Here is a 19,639-nt window from a genome sequence, read left to right as displayed (position 1 = left end):
CCCATTAGAACTTAAGTTCCTTGAGAGTTGGGACTTTGTTCTGTTGGTTCCTGTATTCCGAAAACCGTGAATGTGCCTGGTACATAGTGAGTTCCCAGGAATCACTTGGTGGAAGAGTGTATAAATAATCTGTATGGAGGTTCTACCGGATGCCAGATAACGTGCAAAGTGCATCACTCACTCAATTCCCACAAGCCAGTGCATGGGATGTTTTTATTGTACATGCGGAAAAAAGGAAGTAACAGACACTAGAAAAGGACGTGACTGAGATACATAATATCAGAGGAGGGGATTTCATGATCCCCAAATACTGGGTCAGCCATGGAGCCAAGTCCATCAACATTTTATATCCTCTTTCCTGCTTTTCCTTGCAATTGGTCTAGACAGAGGAAATGCAGGCTTACTCTGGCATTTACCTAAGCAGAAAGTAATTAAGGAGGCAAAAATCCTGCTTTCAATGACCCCAGGACAAGGCTACAAGCAGGAGGATTATCATTTGGTTTGCTGACATTTTCCTACTGCAAACACAGCTAATAGAGAGATTTCCCAAATATTCTTTTTTTTTTTTTTTAAGATTTTATTTATTTATTTGACACAGAGAGAGATCACAAGTAGGCAGAGACACAGAGAGAGAGAGAGAAGCAGGCTGCCCGCTGAGCAAAGAGCCCGATGCGGGGCTTGACCCCAGGACACTGAGATCATGACCTGAGCCGAAGGCAGCGGCCCAATCCACTGAGCCACCCAGGAACCCCAGATTTCCCAAATATGCTAATAATACTTACTCCTCTGCCCAATTACTTTTTTCAGTTTAAAAACAGTTTTTACTGTGTTGTTATTAAGGAGCTGGTAGAAGTAGATGCTTTAATAGGCTTATTCATGTGATAAAAAATGAGTTATGGTGCATTATGGGGATTTTCCCCCCTCTTAGTGAAAGATGGTATTCCTTGCTAGGTATCTGAGAAAATGAAAACCCAATTCTGTGACCAATACTGAAAAGTGAAACTGGTAGTAGTTCCTCTAGAAAGACTGTGCTAGAAGGCAGACCTGGGGGCCATCCTCCCTTTTACCTACTTACCTCTCCAGCTGATCTCATCTGGACCCATGACTTTTAATACTATCTACCTTGTGTTCACTCCTGTGTCATCAGAGTCCAGGAAGGAAACTAGAGCCAGGCTGGATAATGTAATAGAGGCAATTCGGTCCAGGGAATTAGGTGTGAAGATGCCGGAAAAGCTGCAAGGGCAAACTGGGGAAGGCTAGATAACCCAGAGAACAACAATGGCACAAAGCCACTACCCTCCTTAAGGCTGGGGAAACAGGGGGGGAAAGTGGGGCTCACGAGAGTTAAGGAATGGTGGGAACTGGGAACTTGATGGGTCAGTGGGAATTCAAGCCATTGGGCAGATACATGAATGCTGGAGATGCTGCCCAAAGTTGGGAGAAGAGGGGCAAGTACTCGGGCTTTTCTCTTCCACCTGACCTCTAGTCTTCTGCCAATAATCTTCCACCGGCCAAACTTTCCTAGAAGCCAGCTGGCAAGGAAGCTTGGGAAGCATCGTTTGCATGAGGCATCCTTTTCCCTGCCCTCCAACTGCCTTACAGAGCAGAGCAGAGCAAAGAAGGAAAGGAGAGTGCCAACAGTCAAGTGACGGGGCACTATTCCTAAGTTACTATCTCCGGCTCAGACCTCTTCTGTGATTCTTACATTCAGTTGTTCATCTGCACTTGAGTGTCTCAAAAGGAACTCTTACCAGCCAATGCCTTGATAGTCCCCCTCTAAGAATGGGACTCACTCAGCTTAGCCAAAAATATGATGTCGTCTTTGATTCCTTTCTTTCCGTATTCCCCACTCCTTCTAACCTTTCAGCAAGCCCTGTGGATTCCACCTCCCCAAACAATTCCTCTCCCGTCTTCTCTGTTTCCACCATTACCACCTTAGGCCATCGTTTCTCCTCTAGGTAACAATAATGATCCCTTAAGTGGCCACACTATCCCCACTACTGTGTCTCCTTATAATGTCTTGTCCAGGGATCAGATCCTGAAGATCTTGAGGGCGGGTGTACAGAGTCAGGACTTCATTCAAAGTGCGATAGGAGCCATTGAAGAGAATATGAAATAATGGATATCGTAAAGAGATCAGCCTCACTTCACTGTGGGAATAAATTATAAATGAACAAAAGTAGAAGAAGACCAGTAAGGAGGCAATTAACGCTTCTCAGCTATTCTTATCCCACCTTTTCTACCATGGTCTACTACCAAGGTCCAATACTGGCCTTGTCACAGTTCTTCTAAGGGGCCCAAGCTCCGTCCCTGTTTAGGGCTTCCCACAGCCTGGAATACTTATCTTGATTTTAGCACACTGGCTCTACATCATTCCTGACCAGGCTGTAGTAATTCTAGCCGTTCACAAATACACCATCTCTCTCCCTACAGGCACAAGTAGAATCGTACCTCTCTGCACACTGGAAATTAGGTGTGGTCACAGGACTTGCTCTGGCAAATGAGGTGTGGGTGGGAAGTAACAGGGGTCACTACTGGGTAGAAGGCTTAAGGGCCACTGTTTGGTTACCATGCTTTTCTTTATCCCACAGTGACCGGCAGCATTCCAGGTAACAGGTACTCCAATGACCGGACACTGAGGCTGAGGATATCCATTCACAGCAGAACTCTGCCAACCGCTGGACACATGGCATGAGTAAGATCCAAGTAAATCCTCACTATTGCAAGTTGCTGAGATTTTGAGGTCATTACCGCAGCACACCTAGCCTAGCTGGGCCCATCGAGTCCTTCAGTCCCTTACATCAGCCTGCATGATGTCCATCATGGAAATTACTACCAACTAGCAAGTCCTCCTTGCTAGTTTTGTTTCCTCTATGCACCCCTCTCGAAACCTTGTGAGAGCAGGAGCTCTATCTCATCACTATACCCCCGGCCTCCAGAAGAGTACCCAGAACATATTCAGTAGTCGAGTATCTGCTGATTAAACCTCCTACGCCGTGCACATACAACCATTTGTTGCTTGAATGCTACTTTGCCAAGGCAACAAGAATCAATGACTTGTGTTCATACACCGGAAAGATCAAAGCCTACAGCTTCACTCCATTTGTGGGTTAGAATTATTGCTTGGGTCACATATACCCTCCCACCTAACTCACAGAAAACCAAGTTGCTTCCGAAGCCACCATGAGTCCTTAGTCAGAAAATGCCTTGCCAGAAATCATATACAACAGATAAACAAAAAGGAATGAAATCTTAGAACAGTAAGTGTAAGAGTGAAGTTGCCCAAAATCAGGAGATAGAGTGGGACAAAATTCACTTTGATATTCTTACCACTAAATGGCAGGGTTTTTCATTCTTTTTAAAGCTTCCCAATGCCAGGGTGCCCGGGCTCAGTCAGTTAAGCGTCTGCCTTTGGCTCAGGTCATGACCTACAAGGTCCTGGGATTGAGTTCCTGCCTCCAGGCTCTCCACTCAGTGGGTGGGGAGTCTGCTTCTCCATCTGCCTCTCCTCCTGGCTTGTGCTCTCTCTTACTTACTCTAATAAATATTTTATAAAAGGTAAAATCTTTTTTAAAAAAAGTTTCCCATGCCTGCTAAAGCAGATTTCCCCAAAACAGCCAAATCTCAACTTTCAGTATTGTAATAAAATATCAGCACTGAAAACACCTTTGTGGTTACTCAATTCAGACTACATTTATCATCTGGCTTGGTTAATTTTAATTGAAAACTTCTTCGGGTCTCACTGATGTCTGCCAGAGGTTTAGAACTTCAGAAATTCAAGTTAGAGGTTATGTTGCTTTAAGTCATTGCCTTTTAAAACCAAACATTAAATTTTTTTCCTACCATCCATTACATAATTATAATAAAGTTGTAAAGATGATTGTGATCGTAAAATTCACCCTGCAATATTTTTAGGTTTTCTATTTTTGCTCCTCATTTAAAATTTTCCATAGGTCTTCAAAATGTCTGAAACACTAAAGAAGCAAGCTCCATGAAAATCATGAAAGCTGTTATTGCCCGTTTTTATAGGACCCAGCACCCTTTGCGGGACATTCAAGTTCCTTTGGGAAACCAGAGTAAGGTAACTATGTTCTACTTATTATTATTAAGCTTAGTCTTCTAGACCCTGTACAAACACATTATACCCTCAAAAAGCAAGGGGCTTTTACCTCCTTTGCAGAAAGATTACCAAAATACCGTTTCACTAAATATCCAATCCAAAACTATCAACTTTGAATGTGAATAAGATGGCAATTATGCTGTCTTGTCCAACTTAAGTTCAGTTTTATTAACCAGGTCCCAATCCTGAAGTTCAGGTATGAGGCACCTGTAGCTGAAACTTAAAAACACACCATGAGCTCATCCCACCTTCCCACCCACTGAGAACAGGGCAGCTGGAATACTGCACGTCTTCCAAACACAAAGCCATATTCGCACAAAGGAAATCATTTACATGTGGCTAAGGAAACAGGAAATTTTCATGTTGGCTTTAATGTTTATATTTTGCCAAAATTTTCCTGAACTCGGTAATCGTTACTAACACTTCATATAGCAAGATTGACTGCATCTTAAAAACTAAAAAGAAAAAAAAAAAACTCAGCAGAAAACATACAGTTGAAGAAAACTGGATGTCAGTCTATACAATGATTTTTTTTTTTTTTAAACTTTCAGCATGACAGACTTTATTTTGGCACTTTAACAAATATTTTGCTTTACAGCAGTGACAAAATATTTGCCAGAAACTTTCTTTTCTTGGCATTCTATTGCAAGCAGTTATTCTATGAACTGAATTTCACTATGCTTTGCACAGTTAGAGGTATACCCACTACATTCTTTACCTCTGTAATCGAGGGATATTGTGCAACTTTAGAAGGTGCTAGAACTTTCTTTTAACCACCCCAAAGTGGATTGACTCTGTAAGTGATGGGACAGGAATTTGAGAATTAAGGCCATTAAGAATTTAAGTAAACACTGTTCCGAGTGCTGCTTAAATTTTTTTTTTTTAATGAGTTATGTGGCAATTCCAGGGAACGTTCTCTAAATGAAGTATTCATACTTTATTAAAAGTACATTATGGATCGAAAGGGTTGCTGTTTTTGCAGTCTTCTTCCTACTTTGGTGGCTCACACAGTAAAACAAAATTTATGGTGAAAACAGAAAAGGAAATGTTGTTAGAAGGAAATACCCAGGCAGGGTACCCTCAGACTTCCATCTCCTCCTCAGGCACCCCCGCTTTCCAGCAATTTCAATCCTCAGCAGGGAGGCCCTCCTTTTAATGCACAGAGCCACCCTGCCCCGCTTTCCTTCCCTACGGGGTAAACTATGGCATTTCCATGTACTGGTTCTTTAGTGAAGCTTCAGGAGAGATCTGGAGCACAGTTTCCAAGGTACCTCAGTCTTCATCTGTCTACAGGACAAAACCTTAGATACTGACATCAGGAAAGTCCCTTTCAGTTCTTTAGAATTTATCCCAAGAGTTATTTGCAAAAGCACGCAACCCTCTCAATGTTGCCATCAGCTAGCCTACAAAGCTTGCCAACTTCACAATTCCCTCCCTGGTAGTCTTCCAATGTCGACACCCAAACACAAGCAGGAGGCTACATTCAGATTTTCTCTGGCCAGTTCAGAAGGGAGTCTGGTAAACAGCCTCATCGATGAGCTCTTTGGTTTTGATTTACAGACACTACGGAACGCTCAGAAATCAAACCCCCATCATCCTCGAGAGCAGATGGTCATTTGCAAAGGGGAGATGTACATTGGATCGAAAATGTACAAAATTTATAACAGTGACATTTTCAATATTAGGCCACATGATTTATTCAGTAGTTTTTATGTTCCCAAATGACAACTGATGTCTATTCATAAGACTACAAAAGTTACCATTAGAATTGTCTGTGCTTATAAAATACCGACTTTTTTTTTAAACTGTTATATATACTCATTAACACCAGTCTGCAACAAGTTACATAGAATCATAGGCACTTCAAAGGCTTAAAAAGACGTGTACAACTTAAATGCATTTTTAAGAACAAAAACTGATTTCTCCTTAAACCCCTACTCGTACCTTCAAATTGCAAGAAATTAACAAATACAGTGGCCAAAGGAATCTGCAGCAACTTCTCAAAATACTGTTAGCATCTTTGGGTTTGCTGAGGCTTGTCAGTTAACTCACATCAAATCCTCCCAAAAGAAGATGTGATTACATAGCTATGACTGAACAGTTTTGTGGTAATCGTCCGATTTTATACATTAATTTGCTGTTGCAAATCTGCCTGAAGCTACAGGTAATGAAAAACAAAGCAAGTGTAAAATGGATAGTCTGACACTTAAAAATTTATACAAAGTGGAAGTTAAAGTTTACATATTTGGAAAATCACATATACACTAAATTACCATTATCTGAATTATCCAAAGACAAATTGCACCGTAACAGCTACAAAAGGCATAGAGTTTTGTTTTGTTTTCAAGGGGACAAGAGGGGAAGAGTAGAGGAGAGAGGGGAACAACAGATAAATTAACAAAGTTAAGACCAACTTGGTAAGGTCCATCAGAGACATGCGGACACAAATTAAACAGCTTTCATCTTCGAACCAGAGGATAAAAACAATCATTTTGTATCTGCCCATAAAAGTTTAAACCGATTCCATGAACATAGAGCGCTTTCATAACATAATATTTTGCCACTGCTATTCACAGAACACTGCAGATGTTAAGTTTTAATTTTATGTCGTTCTAAAGAAATACATGAAAAGTTTTAAATACAATGGGATTTTATCATTAAAGTGCCAGAATGGCCCTTTAATGGAAAAAACAAAAAACAAAAAACAAAGATCTTCATTATTCTATGCAAAAGCTTTATTTTTAAAAGTTCAGTGATCTCATAAATAGAGACACTAAGTGGGAGTTTCAGGCGTAAAACTCCTTAGTCGGTGCCTTCTGATAAGCAGCACTGGATGGTTTGCGTTCTCCAAGGTCATAACTTCCTTCATCCTTCTTTCTCATGCGATACACCAACAGCAGGATAAGGAAAATCGCAAAGAGAAAGCCGATAACTCCGCCAGCAATGACCGCTGAAACATGCCGAAAGGAAGATTACTTTCAGGAGAGATTCAAGGGTTGCAGAAATTAACTTTGTCAAGCCCAATCTATTTATACTTTTTAAAAGGCTCTACTCAAAAAACCCCCAAATGCTGAAAAAGTGGATTTGATGAGGCATCCAGGTGAATTACCCAAATCTGACACTCCCAAGAAGGGACGATACTTTCTTTGATTAGAATTAATCCTATCAGCCAAAAGCCTCAATAAGAAAAATCTGACTGGGGCCTCAACTAATTCCATACTTTAAAATTCTTCAGTTTTCTCACACTTCATATCTAATCTTCTAGTTGCTTTTTCAGTGAAGGCACAAAACAGGATATAAATGACTTATGTTTTGTAAGGGTAAATGCAAAAAAAAGCAAGCAAATGTCCTTTCTCGTCTTGGCTTTGGTACTGTCCTTTCAAGGACTCAGTGCTCTTAAATCGCACAAATCTTCCCCTTTAAAATCCAATGGAGACTGCTTTCGTCAGCTAAGTTACAGTTAGAGACAGCATCCTTAATGCCTTGGGTCTTACTGGCCTCAACTGCCCTCCTCCCCCTATAAAGGACTTTTCCTTCTCAAGTTGATTTTGGTATCAGGAGAACTTGGAACTGGACGGATTGAGCTTCACACCCTACCATCTCCTCCATACCCAGTTGTTCTGGACCAATTCAGGTCCAAACTTTCCTCTTCTTACACCAAGTGGTAGGATGAGGAAGCAGAGGGAAAAAAAAAAAAAGAACATTTGCCTAACTCTTGTCTCTCCCTCTAGAATGAGACAGGCCCTCAGACTGCTCTCCACAGGAAGGTGACATTTAATAAGCCTGCTTACACCTCTGAATATCACTTAGCCAAATAGGCCTATTTAAGGACCCTGCCACCAGGTCCCCACTGGGCTACTCACCTGCCAGGACTTCTGTTCGTTTAAACAGATTGTCTGAGTGCTTCTCAGTATACACATTTGTATCCTCTTCAGCGGGGTCCATTTTCCTTTCTGAGTCAGAGAGAGGAACTTTTTCCTTATCAATTTCTTCAGGTGACTGATAAGGGAAAAAGAGTATAAAGATCATTTTTAATGTGCTAGAAAGAAGAGAAAACAGAAGTACATTTCCAGGGTTTACTTTTTTTTTTTTTTTTTCCCCAACAATGAATTTGGGAAATAATTATGATGTTTATACCAACGGGTGAGTCCTGGGGTAGAGCCATGCTCTCCATGGTTCTGCAAAACACCATCACAGGTAGAGGCAAGATGGCCGCTTAGCGAGTTCAAGAGAATCCAAATGACAAGTTTAGGTTGTTTTAGTTGACGTTTTATAAGGTCTCTTTTCTTACCACTCCTCTGATTTCAGGTTCCAGCTCTCTCTGGCTGTGCCAACCCAAGAACATGGTCCCAATTCTCCTTATTCCTTCATCTCTTTGCTACACCGGGCACTGTGATGACGACAGCTTCCTTTCAGGTTCTCCCTCCAGGTGTTCTCCAAGGACTCTTCCTGCTACCAACTCTGTGCAGTAGCCCTCCAGACTTACTCAGCAATGCTCCCCTCTACCTACTCACTTTTACAACTTCAGTGTAAGTTCAGTTCAGTGAACCAGAACGTCAGGGGTCTGGGCTCTAGAAGCAGCTCCTATGTGATCCTGACCAAGTCATACCACTTTCCTGCACCTTGGTGCCTACCTCCATTTAACGAAGGGCACTGTGAAGTTCTTGGGTTTTCCACAATTCTAAAGCACAAATCCAAGATGGCAACTCTCAGAAGCTCATCTCCAGTCAGCATGAACCCCAAACACCCAGCAGTGTGCAGGACACTAACCCTTAGCTGTATCACTGAATAATATCAACCTTCTTTTCTATTTCCATTAATCATACCAGCTATTCTTTTGGACCCCCAAAGTTATTTGAGCACATTTCAAATTGTATGTTTTGCCATGTCACAGTCCTATCAACTTGCCTTCCACCAGTCTCTCAAATAAAGTGCCTTCCTTGGATTCCCATTTTCACAGCCTAGTTCAGGTGTTTATTACATCACACCCATGTTCTTACAGCAACCTTTAACTGTCAGGCTGAAGTTCTTGTTGACCAACACTATTGAGGGAAACACTGTCAACTCCCTTGGCAATAATTAGTGTAGACAATAACCCTTATCAGCTCTACTAGTCTTTCTATAAACACCTAAGTCCATTTTCATTAGGACTCTATGCTTTGGCCAAGTGATTGCTTTCTGGAGGCCAGGATTCATCCAAAATGTCAGGGTGATACTCAAGCCTAGAGGGTTAAAAACATAAAAAGACCTCACCTTCCTGGAGTGCCTGAAAGTATTCCCAGGAAGGATCACTAACTAGACCAGGCAGGCCACGTGGCTCTGCTGAATTCTGGAGTATATTAGGTCATGGGTCCCTGCCTCAGTGAACAGAGCACTAAGCTTCCAATGAAGATGGCATTCATATCATCAAGTGGGATAAAGAAGGTCTGTCAACGCTTCCCCAAACTGCAAGAAACCCTATACCCTTAAACCTCAACCTGGCATGACTTATAGAAAGCACAGGCTGCAGAGAATTATTTCACTGCTGTACAACACGCACCCAGCATGCACCCATTCACTACGATCTACATTACTGAAACAAGAAAACATGAAAGGTCTTCCCAGGTCTTTGTGAACCAAAATACAGCAGAAAAGAGAAGCTCACTGGCAGCATTTTGCCTGCATTTTCTTCATTCTTCCCATGGAAAACTTGTTACTAACTGGCACGGTGAAGGACAGACCGCTCAAGAGCTGAGCGGATGGATTCTCTAGGTTCTCACGTAATATCCTTTTCACTGCTCAGTAGCACTGCTCCCAGCAGTTAGGAAAGGGAAGCAAAAACTCAACCAGGTGGCTACTCAGGCTTATCACTAGGGAAAAGGGTAAAGGAGTTCTTGTGGTGACTAAGATGGATATAGCAGCTACTGTGATATGAGAGACTGAGTTTAACTTAGCCACATCTTTGTGTCCCATTACTATGATGAATCCCATGAATCCCCTCAGATTTTCTGAGTCTCTATAATCATTTGTGAGACTTGACACAATTCCCTCTGACTTTGCTTCTGCATTTTGGGTGTCTGTGGGTATGGGGACAGGCAGTCTCCACAAGCTGGGGTCACCATGCACGAATAGGGATACTCCATCCGTGCACAAGCTTCCAGGTGCTCTGGATGCAACATTCGTTCTTTACACTGAAACACTTTATTGTACAGAAGCAAGGGTTTGACCAAGAAGAATTATTTCTACAGTACAGAGCGAATCTGAAATACCTTAGCTCTTGTATGTATGTGCAAGATGAAATTATAAAAAGGCACCATAGATGATTAAACGAAGTCAATTAAAGATCTGTCACATCCATGTCTGGTGTTTTTGATGCTGTGGAAATGTATGAGAAGTCAAAGACTGCAAGCAATGCTCTGCTTCAACAAACAACTGTGTTCTTTTTATTTCTGTCACATAAATTTACAACAAACTAGACAGAATATCTGTGACAGTGACACTGATGCCTCTGTCAGACCCATTTGAAAGCAGTCTATGTTAATGGCATCCTAGAGGCAATGTTTAATTTAGTTGTACCGCCATGTAACTATAAGATAGAAAATGAAATCACTTAATAATATTCACTATCAATATTATCATTATCAGTACCTAGAATAATGTTTGACACATAATGAGCAGCATTTAATAAACCTCTCATGAAGAGATGAATGATGACTCCGTTGAATACAAATGATACTAGGCAGATAAATATGTGTTAAAATGTTTGGGGATTCTGAATTTCTCAGCTCATCTGCCAAACATCTATCTTCTTTATCTAGATCTCACACAATTACTTCCTTAAAGCCAATTTTTAAAAATTTAAATCCATTTTCAATCCACTCCTGTCAACTGACCAGAACACTACTGTCACATTAGGTTTTGCTTAGGATGTAACTCTTGACCCCTGAAAGCCAAAATGGAGTTTCCTGCCTCAAGCTACTGGATCCTGACAGTCACTGACTTCAAGAGATTCAGTCACAAGTGGTCAAACAAAACTGTGGTAATACCAAATGCGTCCTTCAATGGCCACACTGGATAACTGCCGCACAATTTTGAGGACCCTCTCCCCATCCAACCATCAATCACACCCATTACTTCTCATTTCTCCCCTTCTCTTATCCTTCTTTCATTCATTCAACTTCACATGTTTATGGAGCAGCTACCATGAGTGGAGCCAGAACATGTGAGGTACATCTGCCTCAGGGTTCAAAGGGCTTCTCCTTTTCCCCTATGACCTGGCCCGGAAGTTCATCTGCCACCAACAGGAACTGGCCCATCTTATTAACCCTGGAGAGCACACTTCAAGCTACAGAGGACAGAGCATGGCTCCTTCCCTTCTGTGGAAACATATGTAGCTCTGTCCCTCACACTCCTGTTCACAGGTCCTGGGGGTACACTGGGGCTGGGAGGGAAAACCAGTGCCCTCTGACAAAGGGAGGAAAATGAAAGCGTGCGATGGCCCCCATGTGTTCCTACCCTTTCGGGGGGGGCACCTCTTCCTCCAGAGAAGACACGTCGCTATCGACAGGAGATGGCCTTCCATGCCCTCTCTCCTATGAAAACCTGGCAGTGTCTCACTTCCAACCAAAGGATGAGTGAGTTCTCAAAGTGGACACTTGTGTTTCTGGGTACTGGGTCTCAGGTGACATGCTCTATGCACCCACAATTAATCCTCTCAAGGACCCATGAGGAATGGCTCAGAGAGATAAGAAATTTGACCAGATGCAGGATTTAAAGCCTAGACCTTCTTCAGACATTTTTTTAAAAAAGATTTTATTTATCTGGGAGAGTGTGCATGAGGGACAGCACACAGAGCAGGGGGAGGGACAGAGGGAGAGTGACAAGCAGACACCATGATGAGCACTGAGCCTGCCGCGGGCCTTGATCCCAGGACCCTGAAATCTTGAGCTGAAATCAAGAGCCAGACTGAACCACCAAGGCACCCCTTCTTCAGACTTTCATTTGCATTTTCCAACTTCAATAGCTCACCCAATAGTGACTAGTCAACTAATTACAATATCATGACTATACAGCCAAAATTACCTGTCTCAGTTTTCACTAGCTAGTAATTTTGCTGTGTTCTAAACCCAAAGAGCTTATTTCTTAATAACTCAGCTCTTAAAATGAATATACTGGGATGTAACCACAGGCATCATTATCACTCAAAGAGGGCAAAGTCTGTAGGCCACTGATGATAGGCCTAAGGGAGACGTTCAGAAATAATGAGACAGGTACCTGGAGTGTCCTTATTCCATAACCCGTTTTAGCACACATAAAAGTTCACAATGGTTTAAACTCAGAATAAATTCTTTATGAAATGAAAACAAATTTTCTTGGCTGAAGCCCAAATAAACAGAAAACATCCTAGAAGGAGCATCCTATAAAAGATACCCACATATAAGCTAGGCCTGGATGATAAAAGCAGTAGGAAGAAGGACCTCCCAAGCTAGGAAGAGACACGGAGGAACCTTAAATGGAGGAGCCTTAAATGTGTATTGCTCAGAGAAAGAAGCCAGTCTCAAAAGGCTACATATTGTATGGTTCTAACAAAAACAACGAACTAGTAGGTGGGTAAATGTCAAAACGATCATGCAGAGTAAGGAAGAGCCATTCACAGCAATATAATGAAAAGACCATGCATCCTTACACCACTTTAAACGGGGCATCCCAAAAGGAACATTCTGGGCAATTTAAAAAATCATTTACAAGAACCTGCTAACACAATGCCAAACAAACACACCTTCGTCTGAGCAGGTATCTTGTTCTGTATCTTCAGTGTCGTGGTTTCCACTTTCGGAACAGCACTCGTGAACCCTGTCTTTGGAAGTGGTCGGGATGTTGTCAGCTCTGGGCTCTCTACATCCTCATCAGCTCCTGGGAAAAAACCAGGCAAAGGTGAGCGGAGCACAGGAATCCCAACACAGGTTTCTCTATGAGCAGAGAGTGCTGTGTGGGGTGGACGCGGACAGGGTCAGGTGCTTCCAAACCACCCACTCCCCAAGGATCCCACACTACCTTCCCGCAGCTTCCACTGCGACAAGGTGATTTCAGAGTGATCTGCGGGCAGCCTGGTGTTTTTCTGTAATACCATCCCCAATGCTCTCAAGCAGCTTTCTTTTACTTCCATGTTCAAATCTCTCCTGCCCACAAGATTTCTTCCTTTCCTATGCTGAAATACGCTACATTTCTCATTTTCAAACACGACATAACAATAAGAAAGGCAGACTCTCCCGCAGCAGACCCTTTATTCTTTGCCCTCTCTTTCCCCTCTTTTATAGCCAGACTTTTCCAGTGGCATGGTGGATCCTCACGAGAGCTCCCTTCCTCACCAGCAATGCACTCTGCTGGCCTCCTTCTAGTCAGATTTCCCATGTCATCATGCTATCGGTGACATTTGTCAATAAGGTCACCGACGTCCTCTGTGCTGCCATATCCAAAGCCGTTTTCCAGAGTGGCTCTCCTCTAACGAGACGCCCCTCGCACCACTGGACACCGGTCAATGATCATCTCCTTCTTCATATGTTCTTTGGACTTCTAGAACTTTGACGTCACAGTTTCCCCCTATACCTCTTGGGCTACTCTTTTAAGTGTCCTTTGCAGGCTCATTCTCTCTCTCTCTTTTTTTAAAGATTTATTTATCTATTTTTCGACAGACAGAGATCACAAGTAGGCAGAGAGAAAAGAGAGAAAGAGGGGGAAGGAGGCAGGCTCCCTGCTCAGCAGAGAGCCCGATGCGGGACTTGATCCAGTGGTTAAAGCCTCTGCCTTCAGCTCATTCTCTTTAGACCTGGATGCTAGATATCAGAGTCCCTTAAGGTTCTGCCCTAGGCTGTTTTCTCCCTCCCTCACACTCCTGGCTTCAATTACTATCTAAATACAAAGGAAACCAAAGTTTATAACATTAGCTTAATTAACACTCTGAAATGGAGACCTACATACGCCACTGGCCTGCTTGTCCACCTCTCAATGTTCAAAACAGAGCTCACAATCTCCTCTCCGCCCCCCACCCCTCACCCCCATCCTCCCACAAACCCGGTTGTCGACCTGTTGTTACCTGGCAGTGGACGGAATCCTCCAGTCTTATAAATCACAACCCTGACTTCTTCCTTACCCCACCTTGAACTGATCACCTTAGTTGGGATTTTACTTTAATAGGTCTTCATCCCACCACCTTTCCACAGTTCCAGAACCACCAGTCTGATCCACTCCACTGTGATCTACCCATAAGCCACCAGACCTGCCTTCTTCCCAAGAACCCCCTCTCAGTCCTCTGCCCACAGACCAGCTGTGACCCCATCACCCTTCTGTTTAAAACCATTACAACGGTACCCCACTGCTCCTGAGATGAAAAGAAAATGCCTCAGTCCAGTCCTGCATGGTCCAGCCCTGGCTGGACCTGGTTGGGCATTGGAAAGTATGTGTGTTCCATCTACCATTTTTAACCAGAACTCTTATGTTTGACTTTCTAGCTTCCTTGAGCATCACTTTCCCCTCTCGCCTGTTCCCTGATGGCCTGTTGGAAGCCCTCATCTGACCAACTCCTCATTCACCTCTAGACTTCAGCACAATGGTCATTCCCCAGTTTGTTCTCCCTTCCATATTACAGAGTCCTCTGTTAAATGGCTTTCTTAGCCGAAGTACATTTACCACAGATGTGTAATCATGTATTTATTTCTAGGCTACTGAATGAAGTAGTCATCTCCCCCACACGACCCCCCCATAATGAGACTGGAAGGTCTGCAAGGCTCTGGCCTCTCTGAAGCCTCTGTTTTGCTCTGGTTTGCTCTCTGAGTGCCTGACAGACTCCCCAGCACATACAGGCTCCGATCCAGTATTTGTTCAACAGTGACTAACCACCAACTGCCACCTGGACACTCTTTTTTGCTTTTGGCCTTTTGACCACCAGAATAGCATCTGAGAATTTCTCACATTCAAATACAACATTCTTTTTAAGTGATCATTTGTCAAACGTATAACAACTCAAACTCTCTACCTCAAACTAACCCGCTTCCTCAGACAGGAACGAGTAATGAATACCTCCGAATTCCTCACAGAATCAGGTAACGTAATAAGCAGTGCAGAAGAGGTAACATGCTAGAAACAGGGCAAGAGCTGTGACTGTGTTGCTTTTATTTCTGTTTAAAGTCACATTTTTAAAAATATTCTATCAACTCTCTCCTTTAACTTGAGCACGTACACTCATCCTCAGAGAAGAAATGGTAGGGTATATTTGAAATAAACACAGGATTTGGCATTAAAAACAAGTCCAGCACTGATTCCGACATATTTAGCTGTGTGACCTTGGGCGAGAAATGTTGGAAGTCTTAGTGTCTTCAGGTGTAAAATGGGGATAACTCACTCTTAGACGTCTGCATGTGACAGATATCAGAAAGCACTGTACACATAAAATAGCAGTATGTAAATACATCAATAACAATGACGGCTCCAGAAACACTGCTCTTTTCTATCGGCCCACCTGATTTTCTATCAAAGTCTTACACATAATACGCTTGATTTGTTCCTGCAATGAATCATTTCCTTACAAAAGATTTTTGCCAATGCCAAATGAAAAATTGTCCATTAAGGGCTTTCAAGACGCCCTTCGTTCATAACAGTTACAAATACGAATCACCAAAGTAGGAGGCTCTGTTGTGAGAGAGAAGAGATTTTTGTAAGGTCGACAATTCCCTCAAGCTAGCCTTCTTCCATCAGAGACAGAGGAGCGATCTGCCTTGGCTAGTTCTTCTACTGTATTTATCATCTTTATTCAAATAGATGGCCGCCCTGCCCAAACCAGAGACCTGGGAGCCCCCAGGATCATATCTCCATCATCCCTGACTTGCAAGCTCTCCTTGTTTCCCATGGCCTGAGACATCCCACCCCAGAGCCTGTTTCCAACTGGGAAATTGCTGCTGGTGCCATCTTGCCCAGAATCAACATCATCCCCTCTCTCTCCATTACAAGACCATCTGCTTCCCAGCCTTCAACACATCATGGCTTTGGTCTCCTCTCCTGTTTTATGTGTCCTTGTGAGTTTAGGACCAATTCCTTTATTGACAGCTTAGTTGGGCATTGGAAAGTACGTGTGTTCCATCCACCATTTTTAACCAGAACTCTATGTTTGACTCAAATTTTTGTTGTACAGCACTCTCCATATTACGTCACTCAGGACATTGTGGTGCAATTATTTTTTCTCATTTCTGCATTTCTCTCAGTCTCTTGGTCCCTTGAAGACAGGGACCAAAGTCCTTTTCCTCCCTATGTCCCAAGAAGATGGTATAAGTCTGGCATACAATGAGTGGCTGGAGTGCTCATATTCATTAATGTCCATTCTTGAGTCCACCAATATCATGGCCCATCTCCTCACCTGTGAAGTATCCTCTAGGCCTCTGACCATTTTCCTCCGGTCCATTTGCTTTCCCATTAGATAGCTAAGATAGGAGTGAGGACAGAGGGCACACTAGTCAAAACCCCGAGGAATCCCAGTTTCCAGCTGGGACTGGGCATCAGCTAGACAGGGTGCCCTAATTCTAGAGTAACTTATTATGACATACGAGGCAGGTCAACAAAGGAGGAAAAAGGAACTCTCGAGTCTGACTTCCCAGCCCTTAGTCCAGCTCCATTACTCTCCGATAGTGTGATCTGAGGCAAGTTACTCAATCTCTCCGTGTCTTGGGCTTTCCCACGTGAAGACTGAAGAGGGTAACAATCTGTCCTTATAGAGATATTTGAAGTGTAACAACAGACACAGTACAGGCTTTACGAATTCCAGTTACAACTAGAACTACTACCGTTAAGCTGTGAATCAGTAGATCTTTAAGCAGTGCCAGGGGGTCTCCAAAGTCTAGAATGATGCACTTCTTTGCTGCAATGCTCTGCCCAGAGCTGGAGCCAAGGCAAAAGCAATGTGGATCTCAGTGAAGGCTTAGCTCTATCTGATTAGTGTATTCTCGATTTCAAATGACCCATTCCAAAGTCCTTTCACCTGCTCCGGTGGCAGAGAAGCCGGATGATGTACCTGCTTTCTTTCTATTAAACTTCAGGACAATCCTGGCAGAAGTCAGGAAAATGACTTGGACAATGTCTGCAGATCTAACAACTCTTGGATTCTAAGATCTATGAAATGGGGAGGAAAAGGGGGTCCATATTTATGATCTCTTGGGACATTTTGAAGATAGTTACAAAGCACTTTTGAGGTGCTAAAGGAAAAAAAGAGGTGCCAAGAGTGAAAGATATTAATAGCGTTGTGGGCTACGGAGAACAACTCTTTCCACACTTATTCTGCATGTGTGGTATATATCACTTCCCCAAGAATATCTAGGGCTATTTTTACATTCGAATTGCACCGTAAGCTCACTGTTACTAGGTCAGCCACTACCTCTCTCGCCTTTCTCAGACTTGCTGGTTTCCAATTTAAAACACTCACTTCTATACAGGTAGACCTCAACAACTGATTTCAGTCTGCTCTGGGTCATCCTGAAGCTCAGGCCAGTCTGATTTCGGACATCTACGTTCAGCATAACTTTTACCATCTGTTGAATCTACAGTGAAAACCAAGCAAGAAAGGTCCTGGATAAGACTTTCCTAGCACACTCCTGACCTCAAATTTCTGACTTGATTATTTGCTGAATATATGCACAAGGTTTTCTTCCTTTTCACCTATTGGCGGGGGGGGGGGGCGGGCATTCCTGGTACAGGTGATATATTTCACGTGTGGTAGATTGCAGAAATGCCAGAATCCTTTACTCCCCCACCTTGTGTCCATATCCCTCGGTAACATGAGTTTGTACATCCTTTCGTCAAGACTTAGAGTCTGCGGGGCACCTGGGAGGCCTTAGTTGTTAAGCATCTGCCTTCAGCTCAGATCATGATCCCAGGGTCCTGTGATGGAGCCCTGAATCGGGCTCCCTGCTTTCCCTCTCCCACTCCCGCTGCTTGTGTTCCCTCTCCCTGTCTCTCTCTTCTGTCAAATGGATACATAAAATCTTAAAGAAGACTCGGAGTCTGGGCTGCCTGTGACTTGCTCTTAACTAATAAAGTGTGGTAGGGTTGCTGTGCCAATTCTAAGCCTAGTGTGCAAGAGACTTTGCACACTTCCATGTGCTCTCTTATGATCTCTGCATCCTTCCTTCAACAAATGGCTGGCCGCTAGAGGAGGAAGAGACTATGCACACCAAAGCCAAGTCTGCCCAGAGCTGGGACAAAGCACAACCAACATCAGTAAAGCTGCAAACCCAGCCTACAGATGACCATGAACATGCAAGTGGGTCCAGTTAGCCCAGCCTAGGCTGCCATCCTCAGAATAATAAGCTAACGAACAGCTGTTGTTTTTAGCTGGTACATTTTGGAGTGTTTTGTCATCCAGCATTACTGAGGTCATAGATTACAGATATACTAGGGGAACGAGGATATCACTGTATCCTCATTTTGCTGGGCTGATACATTCTCCCTCCTCCTCTTGAGTAAGCCAGCACAACTCTTTTTGGTTTCACGCATACTCTGGGAACACTGGGTTGGTGCCTTCAAGAAACTCATGTCTGAGGGATTTCTTTAAGGGTGGCTTTCCACTTTTATCGCTCTGAAAGCCTTCGTAATAAAATTAAAACTAATGTTAACAGGAAAAGGACTACCTGCCAAGCACCAAACTCTAAGAGCTCAAGAGGTGTTAACCCCTTTGAGCCTCGCAACAACCTAGATGACAGAGACTATCCCTACTTTCCATTGTATGAAGGCAGAAACGGAGACTCAGCCAAGTCCAACACAGTCCCGAGACCTCACAGCTTCAGTGACGGACGCTAGAATACTAGAATATATCCAGGCATTCTGGCTCCCAAGGTGTGTCCTTACCCACCATGCATCCTGCCTGTCTCCTTGAAATAAGCCCCAGGAGTGCGTGTGCGTGTGCATGTGCGCGTGTGTACGTGTGCGTGTGTGTGTGTGCATGAGCACGCGCACACGCCAGCATGAAGAACAGAAGCGCTCCCGGCAGGAGCCGGCCTTACCTGAACCTGATGCAGAAGCATAGTCGTCATCATCGATAGGATAAACTCCCGAAGCGTCTTCGATGGAGCTGTTGTCGAGGTACATGTCTTTATCAGAGGTCAGCTCTGCTCTCTGAGAAAAGAACGAGAAGGGATTCAGGATGGTGAGAGATCCAGAAACACGCTCGTTTTAAGCTTACCGTTCAGGTTTACGCCACAGTGGCTACCCCTTGTCTCCTCCAGCCCTCCGAACCCACATTTCCGGCCCCTCCGCTTCCTGAGGACATCCTGATAACGCAGACCAAGTCCCCGGCTGACCACAGGCAAACCTCTCGCCCCCAAGGGAAGCTTCCATAGCCTAATCCAGGAGAAAGAAACAGCTCAGAGACCTAAGCACCTATCAGGGGCTTATTTCATTATATTCCACTAAACCTGTCTGAGTTTCAGTGGTCCCAATGCTAGTTATAAAGCCAGCTCAGGCATTCTCTCTGTCACAAGGTCACTGTGGGGCTCCCTTGCT

The 19,639-nt window shown here is 43.5% G+C and overlaps 1 protein-coding gene and 1 long non-coding RNA gene across 2 annotated transcripts in view; one reads left to right on the top strand and one right to left on the bottom strand.

The window, feature by feature from the left end:
* Positions 1-850: 850 nt before the first annotated feature.
* LOC106007402 lies at positions 851-9,071 on the top strand. Its single transcript, XR_001182114.2, has 3 exons — positions 851-2,695; positions 3,954-4,081; positions 8,429-9,071. It is a non-coding gene; the product is annotated as an uncharacterized LOC106007402 (long non-coding RNA).
* The window catches only part of SDC2 (syndecan 2), a 102,004-nt gene continuing 88,157 nt past the window's right edge, over positions 5,793-19,639 (bottom strand). The window contains exons 2-5 of the mRNA XM_004768523.3: positions 19,141-19,252; positions 12,879-13,012; positions 7,984-8,119; positions 5,793-7,070 (exon numbers count right to left, since the gene is read on the bottom strand). Coding sequence (XP_004768580.1) covers positions 6,907-7,070; positions 7,984-8,119; positions 12,879-13,012; positions 19,141-19,252 — 546 coding nt within the window. The 3' untranslated portion in view covers positions 5,793-6,906. The remainder of the gene's footprint in view (positions 7,071-7,983; positions 8,120-12,878; positions 13,013-19,140; positions 19,253-19,639) is intronic.

The sequence above is a fragment of the Mustela putorius genome, unplaced genomic scaffold, assembly GCF_011764305.1.
Source record: "Mustela putorius furo isolate JIRA1106 unplaced genomic scaffold, ASM1176430v1.1 tig00000228_pilon_pilon_pilon, whole genome shotgun sequence".
Classification (NCBI taxonomy): Eukaryota; Metazoa; Chordata; class Mammalia; order Carnivora; family Mustelidae; genus Mustela; species Mustela putorius.
This window is presented reverse-complemented; position numbering and strand designations above follow the sequence as displayed.